This window comes from Capricornis sumatraensis, chromosome 21, assembly GCF_032405125.1.
Source record: "Capricornis sumatraensis isolate serow.1 chromosome 21, serow.2, whole genome shotgun sequence".
Lineage (NCBI taxonomy): Eukaryota > Metazoa > Chordata > Mammalia > Artiodactyla > Bovidae > Capricornis > Capricornis sumatraensis.
Genome location: NC_091089.1, coordinates 51676762 through 51695401, shown reverse-complemented (window position 1 = coordinate 51695401; position 18640 = coordinate 51676762). Strand labels below are relative to the sequence as shown.

General features: G+C 36.9%; 1 protein-coding gene across 2 annotated transcripts in view; it reads left to right on the top strand.

The window, feature by feature from the left end:
• DYM (dymeclin) overlaps positions 1-18640 on the top strand; it is a 391990-nt gene that overhangs the window by 19521 nt on the left and 353829 nt on the right. For both annotated transcript variants that reach the window (XM_068994002.1, XM_068994001.1), the window contains exon 2: positions 2435-2626. In XM_068994002.1, the coding sequence (XP_068850103.1) occupies positions 2487-2626 (140 nt within the window). In that variant the 5' untranslated portion in view covers positions 2435-2486. The remainder of the gene's footprint in view (positions 1-2434; positions 2627-18640) is intronic.

The following is an 18640-nucleotide window of genomic DNA, read 5'->3' as shown; positions in this document are numbered from 1 at the left end:
CTGATCTAAAGCCCAAGGGCTCAGTAGTTGTGGTGCAAAGCTTAGCTGCTCCCTGGCTTGTGGGAGCTCTTAGTTCCCCAACCAGGGATGGAACCCATGTCCTCTGCATTGGAAGGCAGATTCTTTATGTGTCTTATCTTTCCATCCCCTTAATAGGGTTTTCATAGACCAAAAGTTTTTAATTTTGATGGAGCTCAATTTATTGATGTTTTCTTTTATGGGTTGTGCTTTTGTGTAATGTCTTAAGTATTTCCTGACCCCAAGTCACGGTTTTCTCCTGTGTTCTTATCTAAAAGTTTTATACTTTTTAAGTTTACATTTAGCTCTGTAATTCATTTTGAATTAACTTTGGTATAACATGAAAGGTTTAGGCCAGAGTGTGACCTGTTGATACCCAGTTGTTCTAGCATTATTATTTGAAAAAATTGTCCTTTTATTGAATTGATTTTGTTGAAAAACTCCAACTGGCTGCAGTTTGGTGGGTCCATTTCTAAGTTTTTTGGTTTTGATTTATGTGTTTGTCACTGTGTCTTTGGATTTAATTCTCTCTTTTGACCAAACATGTGTGACCTGTCAGTAAACATACATAGTGATGGAAATTTTAAATTTAGAGTTTAAGAGCTGTCAGCTTTAATAATTTGTATTATAACATTAAACTGTTTGCTACAAATAGATCTCCTTAAGGTTGTTAGTTATAGGCATCATAAAAGAATACTTCACATTTTTATCACTGTTAATTTAGTTATGATGTTTTTTTGTGTTTTCCACATATGTTAAAAATTTAAATTTGAGTCAGAAATGGAATAGTCAAGGAGGTGAAAAAAAATTTAATTAAAAAATATCAAAGTAATATATAGACATAGGTTAAAAATCAAATAATATGATGGATGGACTTATGATGAAAAACTGTACTACCACCCTCCCCACTCTCAAATCTCTGAGCTGTTGCTTCTTGCTACTTACCTCCTTATTTATAACTAATATGCTTTTACTATTATTTTCTGATTCACTTCTAACATTGACCTCCTACCTACTTAGTGGAAGTCAGAGATTGTACCTTCTTAAAATAATTTTTTTAATGTTTATTTTTATTTCTTTGGCTGTGCCGGGTCTCAGTTGTGGCATCTGGGAGTAGTTCCCTGACCAGGTATGGAACCCATACTCCTTGAATTGGAAGTTCAGAGTCTTAGCCACTGGACCACCAGGAAAGTTTCGATTTCACATTCTTAAGCCACCACTCTCATTTCTTTTTCTGGCATTTCCCTAGTATAGTTATTACCTCACAATTTTTGGTTTAGTCTTTATATTATAGTGATTACATAAATATTCATAACCTGAAATGAGTTATACCCTGTGACTACACAAACTTTTCTTGAACAATGTTTTTTTTCCCCCAGAATACATAATTAAATCATTTACTTTGTGTTCTGAGTAATAGTCATTCCTTCCCCCCTTCCTTCCATATTCTCCGGTATTTTAAAACTCTACTGAATAAGGTCGGACACATCAGGTGACCTATGGTAGTTCTGTGTTTTCTTCCCCAGAAGGTCAGTGGGCCATGCTGACCCTTGTTCCAGCTGTTGCACAGCTCTTGACCTGTAATTTCTCTTCACCTATCTTGTGTTGAATCCTGTTTCCTCAGTTCCGTGTCTTCATTTTTCTTGGTTTATTTCCTTATACCGAAATTTTCCAGTAGCTTCAAATGGGTGCATGGCAGGTTTTTGAGTGTTGGGAAATCTAAAAATGCTGTTCTACCTTCATACTATCTGGGAGCTTTTGGCTAGGTGTAGAATTCCAGTTAAAATTTTTTTTTCTTAATTTAAAGGTATTGCTTCCTTATCATCTATCTACCTTCCAGTATTGCTGCTGCAAGATTAAGAAACCAGTTTTTTTCTTTTTAAGAATTAATGTATAGACAGACAGGAATAGAGGGTAGTGAAACAAAACCTTTGTATCTCTTCCCCATTTTCAGCAAATCTAAACAATAATCTATTTCTATTCCTTTCTCTTTTCTTTTCTAGAAAGTATTTATGCGACTGAAGGCTCCCCTTTCCTCACCCAATAACATTATATGAAAGTATTCTTCTGATTTTGCTTTGTATTTTTCCCGTATATGTTTTAATACTTGTAGTAGCTATGAATATATCCATAATATTGTTTGTACACTTTAAAGTCATATAAATGAAATTAAACCATGTCATTATTCCATAGCTTTCTTTAAATAAATATTTTTGAGATGTGTGCATGTTGGTAATTGTAGATCTGGTTAACTCATTTTCACTAGTGGATTGTATCCCATTGTTGAGATTAAAAGAATAAAGGGAGGTATGATATTTTTTAAACTAGGTTTATAGTTTCTTACATTTAGGTCATGGGTAGGAAAAGTATGAAAATTATTTTGAGCACACTTGAAATTTCTTTTTATTCTTTGTAGGTTGTTTTGTGGAAATGAAGGATTAAGGACAAGTAATCCACCAGATTAAAAGATGGGATCAAACAGTAGCAGAATTGGTGATCTTCCTAAAAATGAGTACTTGAAAAAGTTATCAGGCACAGAATCTGTCTCTGAGAATGATCCGTTCTGGAATCAGCTTCTATCATTTTCTTTCCCTGCACCAACAAGCAGGTAAGAGGTAACTTGGAAATTGAAAATTTGTACTGAGAGCCGCATAAACTTGTGTGGCATACTGATTTTTGAAAAAAATTTTACTTTAATGTTCTCTCTCTTCATTTGTTGTACATGTACTGGTAGAAAACTCAAAAGTTATGGAAAGGAGAAATGTTTTTCTCTTCCCTTTTTCCCACTGAGCCACCTCCTTTCTCCAGAGATGATTCCTGGTAGCAGTTTCTTTTGAATCCTTCCAGAAATAGTAAAACCATGTATTTCATGTAGTTTTACAAGACTGTTTAAAGACAAATGCTAGCATACCACACATACCTTGGTTTTTTCTTCTTGGTTGCTGTCCTTGCTTTTTTCCCCACAGTTAATATGTACCTGCCTTATTCTTTTAAGTGACTGTAGAGTATCAATGTGCGCTTAGTAGCTCAGCTGTGTCTGACTCTTTGTGACCTCATGGGGTGTAGCCCGCCAGGCTCCTCTGTCCATGGGATTCTCCAGGCAAGAATACTGGAGTGAGTTGCCAGTCCCTTCTCCAAGGGATAGTCCTGACTCAGGAATCAAACCAGTGTCTCTTTCATTGCAGGCAGATTCTTTACCGCTGAACCCCTGGGGAAGCACCAATAGTATCCACAGTATATGAAATCAGTTTATTGGTGAACGTTTAGATTGTTTCCAGTGTTTTCTTATAACAGATAATGCTCCATATATAATTTCTCATGCATACAAGTAAATTTCTAGTATAAATTCCTCAAAGTAGAATTGCTGGATCAGAGGTTATGTGCATTTGTAATTTTGGTAGATATTACCAAACTGCTTCATGGAAGTTGTACTAATATATACTTCTACCATCAATATATGGGGAGGAGGTCTGCTTTCCCACCCCTTTATCAGTTTAATGCATTTTTAGACTCTGGCCTTTGCCATTTTGGCAGGTGAAAACCAGTATTTCCTTTTTAACTATTATAAAAACTGACCAACATATAACTATGTAGAGTGACTAGAATGTTGAATTCCCATTATTTAGTATGTAGATTTTAAGGATTTTTATTTATTTTTAATAGTTTTATTATGATAGACTGAACAATGGGCCCCCTAAAGATATCTCTGTGGCCTAGTCCCTGAAATCTTTGTCTATGATGATATGTTGTAGCATGTATCAATATTTCATTCATTTTTATTCCTGATTAAGATTCATGTATATGAATATACAATTATTTGTTTGTTTATTCATCAGTTAACAGCCATTTGGATTATTTCCATATTTACTTCATCTATATTTTAAAATATTCTAAAGTAAAGTAAAATACAGACATTTTCTTTATAATCATAATACCATTATCACATCTTAATAATCACAAAATTAACTGAAAGTGAAAGTGAAGTCGCTCAGTCGTGTCCTACTCTTTGCGACCCCATGGACTGCAGCCTACCAGGCTCCTCCCTCCAGGGGATTCTCCAGGCAAGAGTACTGGAGTGGGTTGCCATTTCCTTCTCCAGGGGATCTTCCTGACCCAGAGATCGAACCGAGGTCTCCCACATTCCAGGCAAATGCTTTATGCTTTTGCATAATGCAAATGCAAATGAGCCACCAGGGAGTGGTAAAAATTAACAGTGATACCACACAAAATAATAATAGTTTCACTTATCCAGTCCTTCTTAAAATTTCCCTAGTTGTTTTGTAGTTTGTTTTTTATAATTAGGAAATAAATAAGGTGTATACATTGTGTTTGGTAGTTATATTTCTTGAATGTCTTTAATCTCGAATAGAGGTATATATTTCCCAACTCCTGCCACTATTTTTTTTTCCCATATGCCTATGCTGTTCATTTTTTTTTTCTTTTAAGAAACTAGGTCAGTTTTTCTGTAGACTGTTCCACCTTCTAGATCTACCTGACTACTTCTTATATTTTGTTTTTTTTTTATTTGAATTTTCTATAAATTGAACATCAGATTTAAAGATGATAGAATTTGGGTTAAACATTTTTGGTAAAAGTAATTCATAAGTGATGCTAGGTACCTTATATTATGTTCAATTAGGATACAGAAAATGTGCAGTCTTAATCAGTTATCATGTTAAGGCTGAGAGGTTTGGTTGTGGTTTAGCATCCATTGATGATTTTGGTTCCAATCACCTATTTCATAAGAGATTACAAAATGGTATTATTTTTTATTTGGTCATTTCTTGTGCATTTATTAACTGGAATTCTCCTGTAAAGGAGTGCTTTCATGAATTAAGTTATAGTAAAATATAGTTTTTATTATATTATTACTAAAGGGAAACAATTCTTTTCTTCTACTGATTTTCAGTAATGAAAATGGTTCAATACTGAGAACTAAGTCTGTATTTCTTCTCTCCCTGACCCTAGAGTTGGAAGAGCTATCACTCTGTCTTTTGACTATGAATTAAATATATATATATGTAAAATGTATGTATATGTGTTATCTTTTAACAATCAAGGTTATGTTTATTTTCTTATGTTTGAGGATTCAGGATTATTGGCATTTGCTTTTTGTGAATTGTTTATATATTTTGGCAATACGTTTTGATTTCTGAGTTTTAGATATAGTTGGATTGGACTCTACAAGGTTGACTTAGTTTACAGTTTTGTGATAATGTGAGTTAGTTATATATTATGGGAAGTGGCTACATATTAGTGCTTCTGAGATCCTTGGAAAATTAAAGGTGGTTTTGGATTGATGAGAGAGGTCAAACTGAAGATGAGCTATAGTATCAGTATATTTTGAAATCATTTCCTTAATCCTGAAGGAATTATCATTGAGTATCTCTGCTCATATTGTAATAAGACTTAGAGGAAAAAAGAGCATATAAAGATAATATTATTTATTATTCAAAATAAATTTTCTTTTCACTTATGTAAACTGTACTACAGTCCATTTGTGCTCTGCTAAAAGACATTAAAGAGACTTAAATGAGTTCACATGTCCAGAGTGTCCAACAAGGTCTTCCCTTGTGGTGGCAGTGTGAGAGGAGAGTCTGAACTGCAACAGCTGGAGTCACGGTAGGACAGGCATTTAGGAAGTTTTGTCCCCTGTTGACTATTAGTTGAAAGAAATGCAGCTGAAACTGTAACCATAGGAGACATTATGCTTCCAGAAAAAACCACAAGGAAAAGTACTGCAAGCAGTGATAGTAGCTGTTGGATTGGGCTCTAAAGGAAGGGTAGAGAGATTCAGCCGGTTAGTGTGCAAGTTGGAGATAAAGTTCTTCTCCCAGAATATGGAGGCACCAAAGTAGTTCTAGACGACAAGGATTATTTCTTATTTAAAGGTGGATAAAATTTGAATGGGAAAGAAAAAAATTAATAATAGCTAAAGTGGAGATCAGCCCTGGGATTTCTTTGGAAGGAATGATGCTAAAGCTGAAACTCCAGTACTTTGGCCACCTCATGCGAAGAGTTGACTCATTGGAAAAGACTCTGAGGCTGGGAGGGATTGGGGGCAGGAGGAGAAGGGGATGACAGAGGATGAGGTGGCTGGATGGCATCGCTGACTCGATGGATGTGAGTCTGGGTGAACTCCGGGAGTTGGTGATGGACAGGGAGGCCTGGCGTGCTGCGATTCATGGGGTCGCAAAGAGTCAGACACGACTGAACAACTGAACTGAACTGAACTGAAAGTGCTCTTAGATGGAAAGGAGGAAGAAGATTGTGTGTGTGTGTGTGTGTGTACTTGATTTATGCTGAAGAGCTGGCACTTCAGAGCTTTGGGAAAAGGATGAACTTCTAAGCAATAGTGGTGGGAATAAATTGTTAGCCATTATTGTCTATTTCTTGATTTCTGCTGGTACCTTGCAGTTTGAATTATTATGGCTTTATAGTTTGTTTTGCTAATTACTGCTTTTTCTCAAAGATCCTTTGTTGTTCACATGTATTCTTCATGTCATTTTTATGTTAATTCATCCTCATTTATAAAGGAATCTTAGAGTAAAAAGCTGTAAAGTAAGTAAACTGTACATTATGGTGGAAGAGGGATAGCTAGTCAAAATATCCAGAAAAGCTTTGTTTGTGGTGGTGCGTATACTTTTGTCACTTTGTTTGAAGTCCCTCTCTCCTCTCCCCTGCCCTCAGCTCCTCAGTGCTAGTATTTGGTATGTGACCTGTAGAATGTTAACACTGAGCAGGCCTTGAGGTGGAAGGTGCCACCTCATTGATAGTTAGGGATGGTATTAGTTGCTTTATGAATTTTTCAACTCTAAGATGACTGTATCTGTAGGGAAAACTCTGAATCCAAACATTTCTGAGATTGCTCACTCCTGGAATTCCTTGGATCCCATATGTGCTTTCCTCAAGTGCAGCCAAAAATTGGTGTCTGCCAACTTTTTTTAGAAGCACTAAGTCCTTTAGGACTAATCTAATCTCTCCTTACTGTAAACTGTTTTTGGCACCAGGGTAGCAAGATTTTGTTATAGTTTCCAGGCATGGTTGAAAAATGTTCAGATTCTTCAATAGTTTTCAACTTTTCACCTTATTAAAATTCCTTGTGAAGCAAAGGTGTGAAATAAAATCAAGATTAAATCTAGAGTAAATTTTAAGTAATATACTGCTTTTCTTAATAAAGTGTTTTAAAATTATTTATATGACTGATTTCATACTAAAGTGAAAAGGGGAAGTGTTCACTGCTTAATCATGTCTGACTCTTTGTGACCCCATGAACTGTAGTCTGCCAGACTCCTTAGTTCATGGAATTCTCCAAGCAGGAATACTGGAGTGGGTAGCCATTCCCTTCTCCAGGGAATCTTCCTGACCCAGTAATCAAACCCAGGTTTCCTGCATTGCAGGCAGATTCTTTACCATCTGAGCCACTAGGGAAAATATAGCAACGAAATCAAAATCAATGCAGAGCTAAAGACAGAGGTAGTAAAATCATCTTTGTCTGCAGTAAATAGTTAAGAGATACATGAAACAGAGTTGTAAAATATAATGTCCAAACACTAAGCTATATATGTGTATTTCAGTTCAGTTCAGTTGCTCAGTTGTCCGACTCTTTGCGACCCCGTGAACCACAGCACGCCAGGCCTCCCTGTCCATCACCATCTCCCGGAGTTCACTCAGACTCACATCCATCGAGTCCATAATGCCATCCAGCCATCTCATCCTCGGTCGTCCCCTTCTCCTCCTGCCCCCAATCCCTCCCAGCATCAGAGTCTTTTCCAATGAGTCAGCTCTTCGCATGAGGTGGCCAAAGTACTGGAGCTTCAGCTTTAGCATCATTCCTTCCAAAGAAATCCCAGGGTTGATCTCCTTCAGAATGGACTGGTTGGATCTCCTTGCAGTCCAAGGGACCCTCAAGAGTCTTCTCCAACACCACAGTTCAAAAGCATCAATTCTTCGGTGCTCAGCCTTCTTCACAGTGCAACTCCCACATCCATACATGACCACTGGAAAAACCATAGCCTTGACTAGATGGACCTTAGTTGGCAAAGTAATGTCTCTGCTTTTAAATATACTATCTAGGTTGGTCATAACTTTTCTTCCAAGGAGTAAATGTCTTTTAATTTCATGGCTGCAGTCACCATCTGCAGTGATTTTGGAGCCCCAAAAATAAAGTCTGACACTGCGTATATAGTTACATATAAACCTTATGGTAGCCACAGACCAAAAATCTACAATAGATACATACGCACAAAGAGAAAGGAATCCAAACATAACTCCACAGTTAGAAGAGAGGACAGAAACTACAAAAACTACCAGAAAATGATGAACAAAATGGCAATAAGTACATACCTATCAACAATTACTTTATAAATAGACCACATGCTCCAATCAAAAGACATAAAGTGGCGGAATGGATACAAAAGCGAGACCCATCTATGTGCTGCCTGCAGGAAACTCATTTCAGATCTGAAGACGCAGACTGAAAGTGAGAGGATGGAAAAGTTTTCCCATGCAAATGGAGACAGAAAGCAGGGATAACAATACTTATATCAGATGAAGTAGACTTTAAAACAAAGACTGTAATGAGAGACATTACATAATGATCAAAGGATCAATACAACAAGAAGATATAACAGTTGTAAGTGTATGTGTATATATATATATGTACCCAATATAAGAACACCTAAATTCATAAAGCAGTTAACAAACTTAAAGGGAAAAATTAACAGTAACACAGCAATAGTAGGAGACTTTTAACACCCCACTTACATCAGTGGACATATCATCCAGACAGAAAATTTGTAAGGAAACCCTGGTCCAGATGACACATTAGACCAGATGATTGATACATACATATACATACACACATACATCCATACATATAAACATTCTATCTAAAAGCATGAGACACGGTAGGCCACAAAATAAGTCTTAGTAAATTTAAGAAGATTGAAATTGTATCAAGCAATATGAGACTACAGATCAGTTATAAGAAGAAAGAAAACTACAGAAAACTCTAAATGTATGGAGGGTAAACAATATTCACTAAACTCTCCAGCCCATTATATGTCCATTTTATTGTCATATGATTATTCATAGTAATCTCTTATAATCCTTTGTATTTCTGTGCTATCAGTTGTAATTACCTTTTCATTTCTAGTTTATATGAGTCCTCTTTTTCTTGATGAGTCTGGCTAAAGGTTTATCAATTTTATTTTTTCAAAGAATCAGCTCTTAGTTTCATTGATCTTTTCTGCTGTTTTAGTCTCCGTTTCATTTATTTCTGCCCTGATCTTTATTACTTCTTTCCTTTTTACTAACTTTGGGTTTTGCTTCTTTTTATAATTCATTTAGGCATAACGTTAGATTGTTTGAGATTTTTGTTGTTTCTTGAGATAGGCTTTTATCTCTATAAATTTCCCTCTTAGAACTGCTTTTGTTGTATCCCATAGGTTTTGAATCATTATATTTCTTTTTTCATTCATCTTCAGGTTTTTTTTTTTTCTCTTTGATTTCTTCAGTTACCTAGTAGTTACTTAGCAACATGTTGTTTACTGTCTATACCTTTGAGGTTTTCTGTTGGTTTTTTCTTATAACTGATCTCTAGTCTAATATTGCTTGATAGTATTTCAAGAAAAAAAATGGATTAATTCCTAGGATATGCAATCTTCCAAGACCAAGTTAGCAATAAATAAAGAATATGAGCAGACTGGTTACCAGTAATGAAATTGAATCAGTAATCAAAAAGCTCCCCAAAACCAAAAGTCCAGGACCAGATGGCTTCACAAGTGAATTCTCCCAAACATTTAAGGAAGAACTAACACCTACTCTTCTCAAGCTATTCCAAAAAAACTGCAGAGGAAGGAACACTTTTGAACTCATTCTGTGAGACCAGTGTCACCTAGATACTGAAAGTGGATAAAGACCACACACAAAAAAGAAAATTACAGGCTAATATCACTAATGCAAAAATTATCAACAAAATATTAGCAAACTAAATTTAGTAGTACATTAAAAGGATCATACACCATGATCCTTGATGAAAGTGAAAGAGGAGAGTGAAAAAGTTGGCTTAAAGCTCAACAATCAGAAAATGAAGATCATGGCACCCGGTCCCATCACTTCATGGCAAATAGATGGGGAAACAGTGTCAGACTTCATTTTTTGGGGCTCCAAAATCACTGCAGATGGTGATTGCAGCCATGAAATTAAAAGACGCTTACTCCTTGGAAGGAAAGTTATGACCAACCTAGATAGCATATTGAAAAGCAGAGACATTACTTTGCCAAGTAAGGTCCATCTAGTCAAGGCTATGGTTTTTCCAGTGGTCGTGTATGGATGTGAGAGTTGCACTGTGAAGAAGGCTGAGCACCGAAGAAATGATACTTTTGAACTGTAGTGTTGGAGAAGACTCTTGAGAGTCTCTTGGACTGCAAGGAGATCCAACCAGTCCATTCTAAAGGAGATCAGTCCTGAGTGTTCATTGGAAGGACTGATGCTAAAGCTGAAACTCCAGTACTTTGGCCACCTCATGTGAAGAGTTGACTCATTGGAAACGACTCTGATGCTGGGAAGGATTGGGGGCAGGAGGAGAAGGGGATGATAGAGGATGAGATGGCTGGCATTGCCAACTCGATGGACGTGAGTCTGAGTGAACTCTGGGAGTTGGTGATGGACAGGGAGGCCTGGCGTGCTGCAGTTCATGGGGTGGCGAAAAGTCGGACATGACTGAGTGACTGAACTGACTGACTGACTTCATGATCAGTTGGGATTCATCCCAGGGATGCAAGGATGATTCAGTATCCACAAATGAATATGATATACCATATTAACATATTTAAGACCAAAGCGTATGATCATCTCAGTAGATGCAGAAAAACTGACAAAAATTCAGCATCCATTTATGATTTAAAGAAAAAAAGAAACCCTCAACAAAGTGTAGATATAAAGGGAACATACCTCAATATATGACAGGCCCACGTCTAACATACTGTGTGGTGAAAAATTCAGAGCATGCTCTAAGATTAGGAACAAGACAAAGCTGTCCAATATTGTCCACTATTTTGTTCAACAGAGTATTGGAAGTCCTAGCCAGAGCAGTCATAACAAGAAAAAGAAATTAAAGGAGTCCAATTTGGAAAGGAAGAAATAAAACGGTCACTCTTTGAAGATGACATGATACTATGTATAGAAGATTCTAAAGATACCACCAAAAAACTATGAGAACTAATAAATGAGTTCAGTAGAGTTGCAGGTTACAAAATTAGCATACAGCAATCTGTTGTGTTTCTGTACATTAACAATGAACTATCAAATAGAAATTCAGAGAATAATCCTATTTAAAATTGCATCAAAAATATTTGGGAATAAGTCTAAACAAGGAGGTAAAAGATGTATACTCAGAAAACTATAAGACACTGATGGAAGAAATTGAAGACAACACAAACAAATGGAAAGGTATACCCTGCTCATAGATTGGAAGAATTAATATCGTTAAAAAGACCACACTCCCAAATGCATTCTATAGATGTAGTGCAGTCCTTATCAAAATACCAATGGCATTATCTGTGGAAACACACAAGACACTAAAGAGCCAAAAATATCCTGAGAAAGAACAACAAAACTGGAGATATCACATGCTCTGATTTGGAACTATACTACAAAACTACAATGATCAAAAAAAGCATGTTACTGGCATAAAAACAGACACAGATCAGTCGAACAGAATTGAGAACCTAGAAATAAACTCATGCACTTATGTTCAGTTAGTCTATAACAGATGAGGCAAGAATATACAGTAGGGAAAAGAAAATCTCTTCACGAAGTGGTGCTGGTAAGACTGGACAGCTACATGTAAAAGAATGAAATTAGAGCATTTAACACTGTATACAAAAATAAAACGGATTAATTACTTGACATAAGACCTGAAACCATAAAACTCCTAGAAGAAAACATGGGTAGCATATGCTCTTTGACACTGCTGTTAGCAGTATTTTTTGTGTATGTCTCCTCAGGCAAGGGAAACAAAAACAGATAGACTAGTGGGACTCAATCAAACCAAAAAGCTTTTGTAGAGCAGTGGAAACAATTGAGAAAATGAAAAGGCAGTCTACTGAATGGGTGAAGATGTTCGCAAATGATCTATCAGATGAAGGATTAATATCCAAAATGAATAATATAATGAGGGATTAATATCCAAAAAGAACTCAGACATCTTAACATTAAAAAAAAAAAAAGCAACCAGTTTAAAAAAAATGGGTAGAGAACCTGGATACACCTTTTTCCAAAGAAGGCGTACAAATAGCCATTGGACACATGAAAAGATATTCAGTACCACTGATCATCAGGGGAATGCAAATGAAAACCACAGTGAGATACTACCTCACACCTGTCAGAATGGCAATCATCAGCTCAATTCAGTCGCTCAGTTGTGTCCGACTCTTTGCAACCCCATGGACTGCAGCACACCAGGCCTCCCTGTTCATCACCAACTCCTGGAGTTTACTCAAACTCATGTCGATTGAGTCGGTCAAAAAGACAGCAAATACATGTTGGTGAGGATCTGGAGAAAAGGAAACCCTTGTGTACTGTTGGCAGAAATGTAAATTGGTGAAGTCTAACTGTGGTGCTAGAGAAGACGTGAAAGTTCCTTGTACTGCAAGATCAAACCTGTCAGTCCTAAAGGAAATCACCCCTGAATATTCATTGGAAGGACTGAAGCTGAACTACCTGAGACAAAGAGCTGACTCATTGGAAAAGAGTCCAGTCTTCCTGATGCTGGGAAAGATTGAAGGCAGGAGGAGAAGGGGATGACAGAGGATGAGATGGTTGGATGGCATCACTGACTCAATGGACATGAGTTTGAGCAAACTCTGGGAGAAGGTGAAGGACAGGGAAGCCTGGCATGCTGCAGTTCATGGGGTTGCAAGAGTCAGACACGACTTAGCAACTGAACAACAACAAAGTCACTATGGAAAAAAGTATGGAGTTTCCTCAAAACATTAAAAATAGAACTACCATACAGTCCAGCTATTGCCCATCTGGGTATTTTTCCAAAGAAAAAGAAAATGAGATACATGAATCCCTATGTCCATTGCAGCATATTTACAATAGCCAAGAAATGGAAGAAACTGAAGTGTCTGTTGATTGCTGAACGTATCAGAATTCATATAGCCATTTACTTTTACCGTTTGGATTGCTTCCAGTGTTTTCCTATTACATATAATACAGCAATAGCCTTATATGTATGATAGAAGTGATTTCTATCCTGTGAGTAAAGGATGGTAAAATGACTTCCATTAATTCTTTCAGTTCGTGTTGGCAGGGCATGAGAAACAAGTGTTAACAGGTCAGGAAGAGACTTTATGGAGCACTAATAGTGCTTCCACATGTATTTCTTGTTTTTTTGAAAACTGATAAGGCTGGTCACATGTGGTGGCCTGGCAGCTTGGAGGGTCCTTTGACCACAGAGGACTGATTGGAAAGATCAAAATCTGTCCACGTGTCCCCCATTTTTGGTACATTTGTTGGAAAGCTGAGGATTAGAATTGTGATTCCTTGTGGGTTCTTGTTAAGTGGATTTTGGTGAAAGCATTATTTTAAGGAGTTTTCTTTGGGGTAAGTGAGTGGTAGATTCGAAAGTCAACAAACGTTTACTAACACGCGAGGCATCATTTTGTGGTTCATGCACTCTAGTGATAGAGACAAACAAGTTAACTAAGTAAAATGCAGCATTTAGAATATTAGAACATGAAAATAAAGGAAGAAAAGTTGAAAGATGTGAAAGGGAGACTAAAATATGAGGCAACTTTGATACTTCACGCTTTAAACTTCACACATTGTAATAAAGAAAAAAATTGATGTTGATTAACAATAGACATGCACAATTGGACTATGTCTAAATGCTGTTTCTTGACTTTGTAATCCACAGATTTGCAGTAAATCCCTAAATGTATTTCATGTAATGTATGAATAACATATGAAACATATTAAAAACCGATATCTACGTCTCAGCTAAAAAAAGGATGCTTTCTAAAACTGTTTTTGTTTAGTCGCTAAGTCATGTCTGACTCTTTTCATGACCCCACGGACTGAATAGCTTTCTAGGCTTCTGTTTCCATGGGATTTCCCAGGCACGAATACTGGTGTAGATTGCCAAAAGCTTTTATTTTAAATTGATATTTGATTAGAGCATTAACACTGGATGAACTTAGCTTTCTAGATTTGAGAGCAGTGCTGAGCAGTGTAGTGATACCTTGTATGCTTACCAGGAATGAGAATCATTTTGCCAAAAAGTGGGCAAAGCGTAGAGAATAGAGACAGCAGAACATGATCGGGGGAGCGTAGATTTTGGAGTCAGGCTGACCTCAGCTCTGCTGCTTATTAGCTTTGTTAGCTTTATTAGCTTTGTGAATTTAGTGTGTGTGCATGTGTGTTCAGTCCTGTCCGACTCTTTGTGACCCCATGGACTGTGGTCCATCAGACTCCTCTGTCCATGGGCTTCTCCAGGCAAGAGTACCAGAGTAGGTGCTGTTTTCTCCTCCAAGGGATCTTCCCAACCGAGGGATCAAACCCAAATCCCTTGCGCCTCCTGTTGTTGGCAGGCGATTCTTTACCATTGAGCCACCTGGGAAGCACAGGGAAGCCCCTTAATCTCACTGAGCTTGTTGATGGTTCTGTAAAATGGCAATGATATTACCTACCATGTAGATTTGTAGGGTGGAGAAAAACCATAATGTACATAAAGTGTGTGACTTTCCTCTTCTCTCCCATTAATTTAAAAGATCAAGGTCTCTGTCTTGAAAGTTACTCTAAAATACTTGAGGGGTGAAAATAAGCAACACAGATTTAACCAATTTTCTTACGACTGTTTTATTCTCTGATTGAAAATCGTATGACTCTGTTGGATTAATCATTCAACTATTTTAAAAATCAGGCCAAACACAGAGTATGGTAATATTTGTCAATGTCCTTTTTATAAAGGCTACTTTTTAGAAACCTTTATTGCATAATGAAAATTGTATTATGTATACTGAGCACTAGATGGTGCTCAAATAAGGCAAGAAGGCAGCTTTTGGCACAGTCACACAATCACTAAGCTTATTTTTTCTCAGTACCAAAGTAATTCATGTTCATTTTTAGCACCTTTATATACAGGAAAGCTCAAGGAAGGCAAAAAAAGATTAAAATAATACTAATCCAAAGTAACCGTTGTTGACTTTTGGTGAATATCTTGTCAGTTCTCTCATTTAAAAATGCTTGCACCATATTCCACACATTGTTTTGTTAACTCACATGTTCTCATGTCATTGTTTTCACATCACATAATTTTAAGTGATTATAGAATGTTTTGTCTTATAGATGTCCATAATTTATATCATTGAACGTTTTGGTTGTTTCATATTTTTTTTTATTAAGTGTAAAACTATGATGAACTTGATTGCAGTCAAGTCTTTGTGCTATCCCTAGTTGTGTATCAGGGCTTCCCTGATAGCACAGATGGTAAAGAATCAGTCTGCAGTGCAGGAGACCCCAGTTCGATTCCTGGGTTGGGATGAACCCCCTGGAGAAGGGATAGGCTACCCATTCTGGTATTCTTGGGCTTCCTTTGTGGCTCAGCTGGTAAAGAATCCACCTGCAATGTGGGAAACCTGGGTTGGATCCCTGGGTTGGGAAGATCCCCTGGAGAAGGGAGAGGCTACCCACTTCAGTATTCTGGCCTGGAGAATTCCATGGACTGTATAGTCCATGGGGTTGCAAAGAGTCAGACACGACTGAGTGACTTTCACTTTCACTAACTGTGTAACTAGAGTGAGTTCTTAGTAGTTGATTTGCTGGTAAAACAGTCTTTTTTTTAAAAAAATCACACAAATCTTTCATTGTATAAAAGTTAGAAAATACAGAAACAAAAGGGAAAAGAATAGTGTATCCTCATCACATAGAGATAACCACTTTTGATATTTTGGTATGTTTTTCCATACTTTAAAAAAAATGTTCATTTGGTTGCATTGGGCCTCAGTTGCATCGTGCGGGATCTTCCGTGTGGCGCGCCAACTCTCTAGTTGTGTGCTCAGTAGTTGCGGCATGTGGGCTCTCTTATTGTATGCCTCCCGTTTGTTAGGCACTGTTTTTAAGGGCTGGAAACTTTGTAGTGAACATGAGGGACAAGGTTCCTGTCCTCATGCAGCTTATATTTTAGTGGAAGAGATGGGCACTAAACAAGTAAAGAAATGAATGCATAAAGTCATTTCTGAAAAATGAAGCAGAGCAAGCTCATGGAGAGTGGTCGAATGGGAGCAAATGCCAGTGGGAGATTTCTTTAGCCAGAGGGTCTTGGGGAAGCAGCATTTAAACAGATGTGAGTGAAATCGGGGAGCCCTGCATGTTCTGGGGAAAGAGTATTCCATCAGATAGAAGGAACAGCAAGTGTAACAGACTTGAGGCAGGCCTGCATTCTGCATGTTAGAGGAATAGCAAAAAGGCCAGTGTGGCAGAGCAGTGAGCAAGGAGACAAATTACATAAGGACTTTTGGCCGTGGTGAAGGTTTTTTGTGCTGTGTGGTATTACAGAGACGAGCATGCTTTCATGTTGGTATTTGGGAATTTAGTCTAGTCTGCTGTAATTTATTAACTCTCCTATAATGTAGAAAGGTTTTACTCACATAGTTTGTTGTTACTCACATAGTTTGTGGTATCATTTACATAATATAAAACTTATCATTTTAGCCATTTTTCTTTTCAGTTTAGCCATTTTTAAGTGTATGATAAACGGTGGCATTAAGTACATTCCCAGTGTTTTACAGTGATCACTGCTCTCGATTTCTAGAACTTTCCCTCATCTCAAACAGAAACTGTGCACATTAAACTCCCTATTCCCCCACTTCCCAGACCATGGTGATCTGTACTCTACTTTTTGTCTGTGAATTTGCCTATGCTCAGTACCATGTATAAATGGAATTGTTTAATATTTATCCTTTTGTGTCTGACCTTTTTCACTTAGCATAATATTTTCAAGGTTAATTCATGTTGTAGTTAGCACACATCAGAATTTCCTTTCTTTTTAGAATGAATAATATCCATTGTATGTATTTCCCACATTGCATAGTGTTTTTTTAAGTATCAGTTTGTAGAACTTTTTATATTTCTTTTAAATAAATGCCTTTCATTTCTCTTCCACATTGTTAGGTTCTGGTTCTCTCTCTTGATTTTCTTTTTTCAGGGATCCTCTTTGCATTATAAAGAATATGTTCATTCTCCTAAGAGACTGGACTGATGTGAACACGAGTGTTAATTTAGCAGTTACGTATCGAGTACGTGCTATGTGCCAGGTGCTGGGCTCACTGCCTTAGGTGGGTTTCCTCATCTAGTTCTCAAATCAAGTCTGTGAAGTTGGTACTATTAATATCCCTGCCTGTCAGAAAACAGGCTTGGGAAGGTTTTCCCAAGTCATATGGCTAGTAGTTAGCATGGACCAGATTCAAACCACCTTTATGTATCTTCAAAGATGAATTCTGTTGGGTATCATGCTACATGGTCTCCATTTGGAAGTATAGACTGATCACTGTCTGAGCTTCAAATAATGGCTAAAGAGATGCAGCATGAACTTACAGATGTTCATCTTCAAGAAAACAATCCCCAGGTTTATATACTCACGTTTTCAAGCACTTTGAAAATGAGGTTTGTAACAACACATACATTGTTTGAGTGCCATTATTTACAATATGAATGTAATAAATATATTATTTACAGTTAATATTGATGGATAACCTTGTCTCAAGTGGAGTGTGTCTTCTCTGTTTAAGGGGAGCTGCCAGAATGAGCCTTTCTCAGAATTTCTTCATCTGTTTCCTCCATTGAGAAACAGGAAAAGAGACTTTTACTAAATTCGGTCACAAGTTTTTAACTGACAGAAACTATTAAGTGACTATACATTTTTTTTTCTTTGAATTTTTGATGCCTGTCTCTGCTTTCATAGTTTTATTCTCTTTGGCCCACTTTATGTATGATTTTATTAGAGCTTCTCAAGTTGAAACAATCTGCTTTGTCATTAAGGTGGGCCTGGGATAACTCCGAAACCGTTTCCTAAATTCTGGTTTTTTCATCATATGTTCAGGTGACCAAGATAGTGTACTTGGCCATTTTTCTAAGGGAATAAATAACTTGAGACTATTTTTTGCATCTTATTTTCCCAAGTTGAAGAACCAAAAGAAGTTCAGTTTTTACATCTTGAGTCAAAACCTTTGTTCCCCTTTGTTTTATTTATATACTTTTCTATGCAGAATCATTTGAAAAGATGCTTGAGTTTGTCCAGGGTTGATTGCTCCCTTAAACTAAAAGCTTAAGTGGAGGAAGACAACTAATACTGTTTAAAGCATTAAAACAAGGGAGAAAATGAGTTTTGCTCCAAGTGTACCCTTCTTTCCTTTTCTCACTGTGTTGGTTGGAATCTGAATTTTTAAGTCATTTTTTCTGTTGCTTTCTTGAGGAAAAAAATGCTGTATGATCTTGCTGGTAGTTGCTGAAATTTTGACATTTTAATAGTTAGGGTTTCTTTCATTTTGGCAGTTGAATGACAGCATATAGGATTGTCTGTGAATCACATGAATATAAATACTTTTTGGTTCTA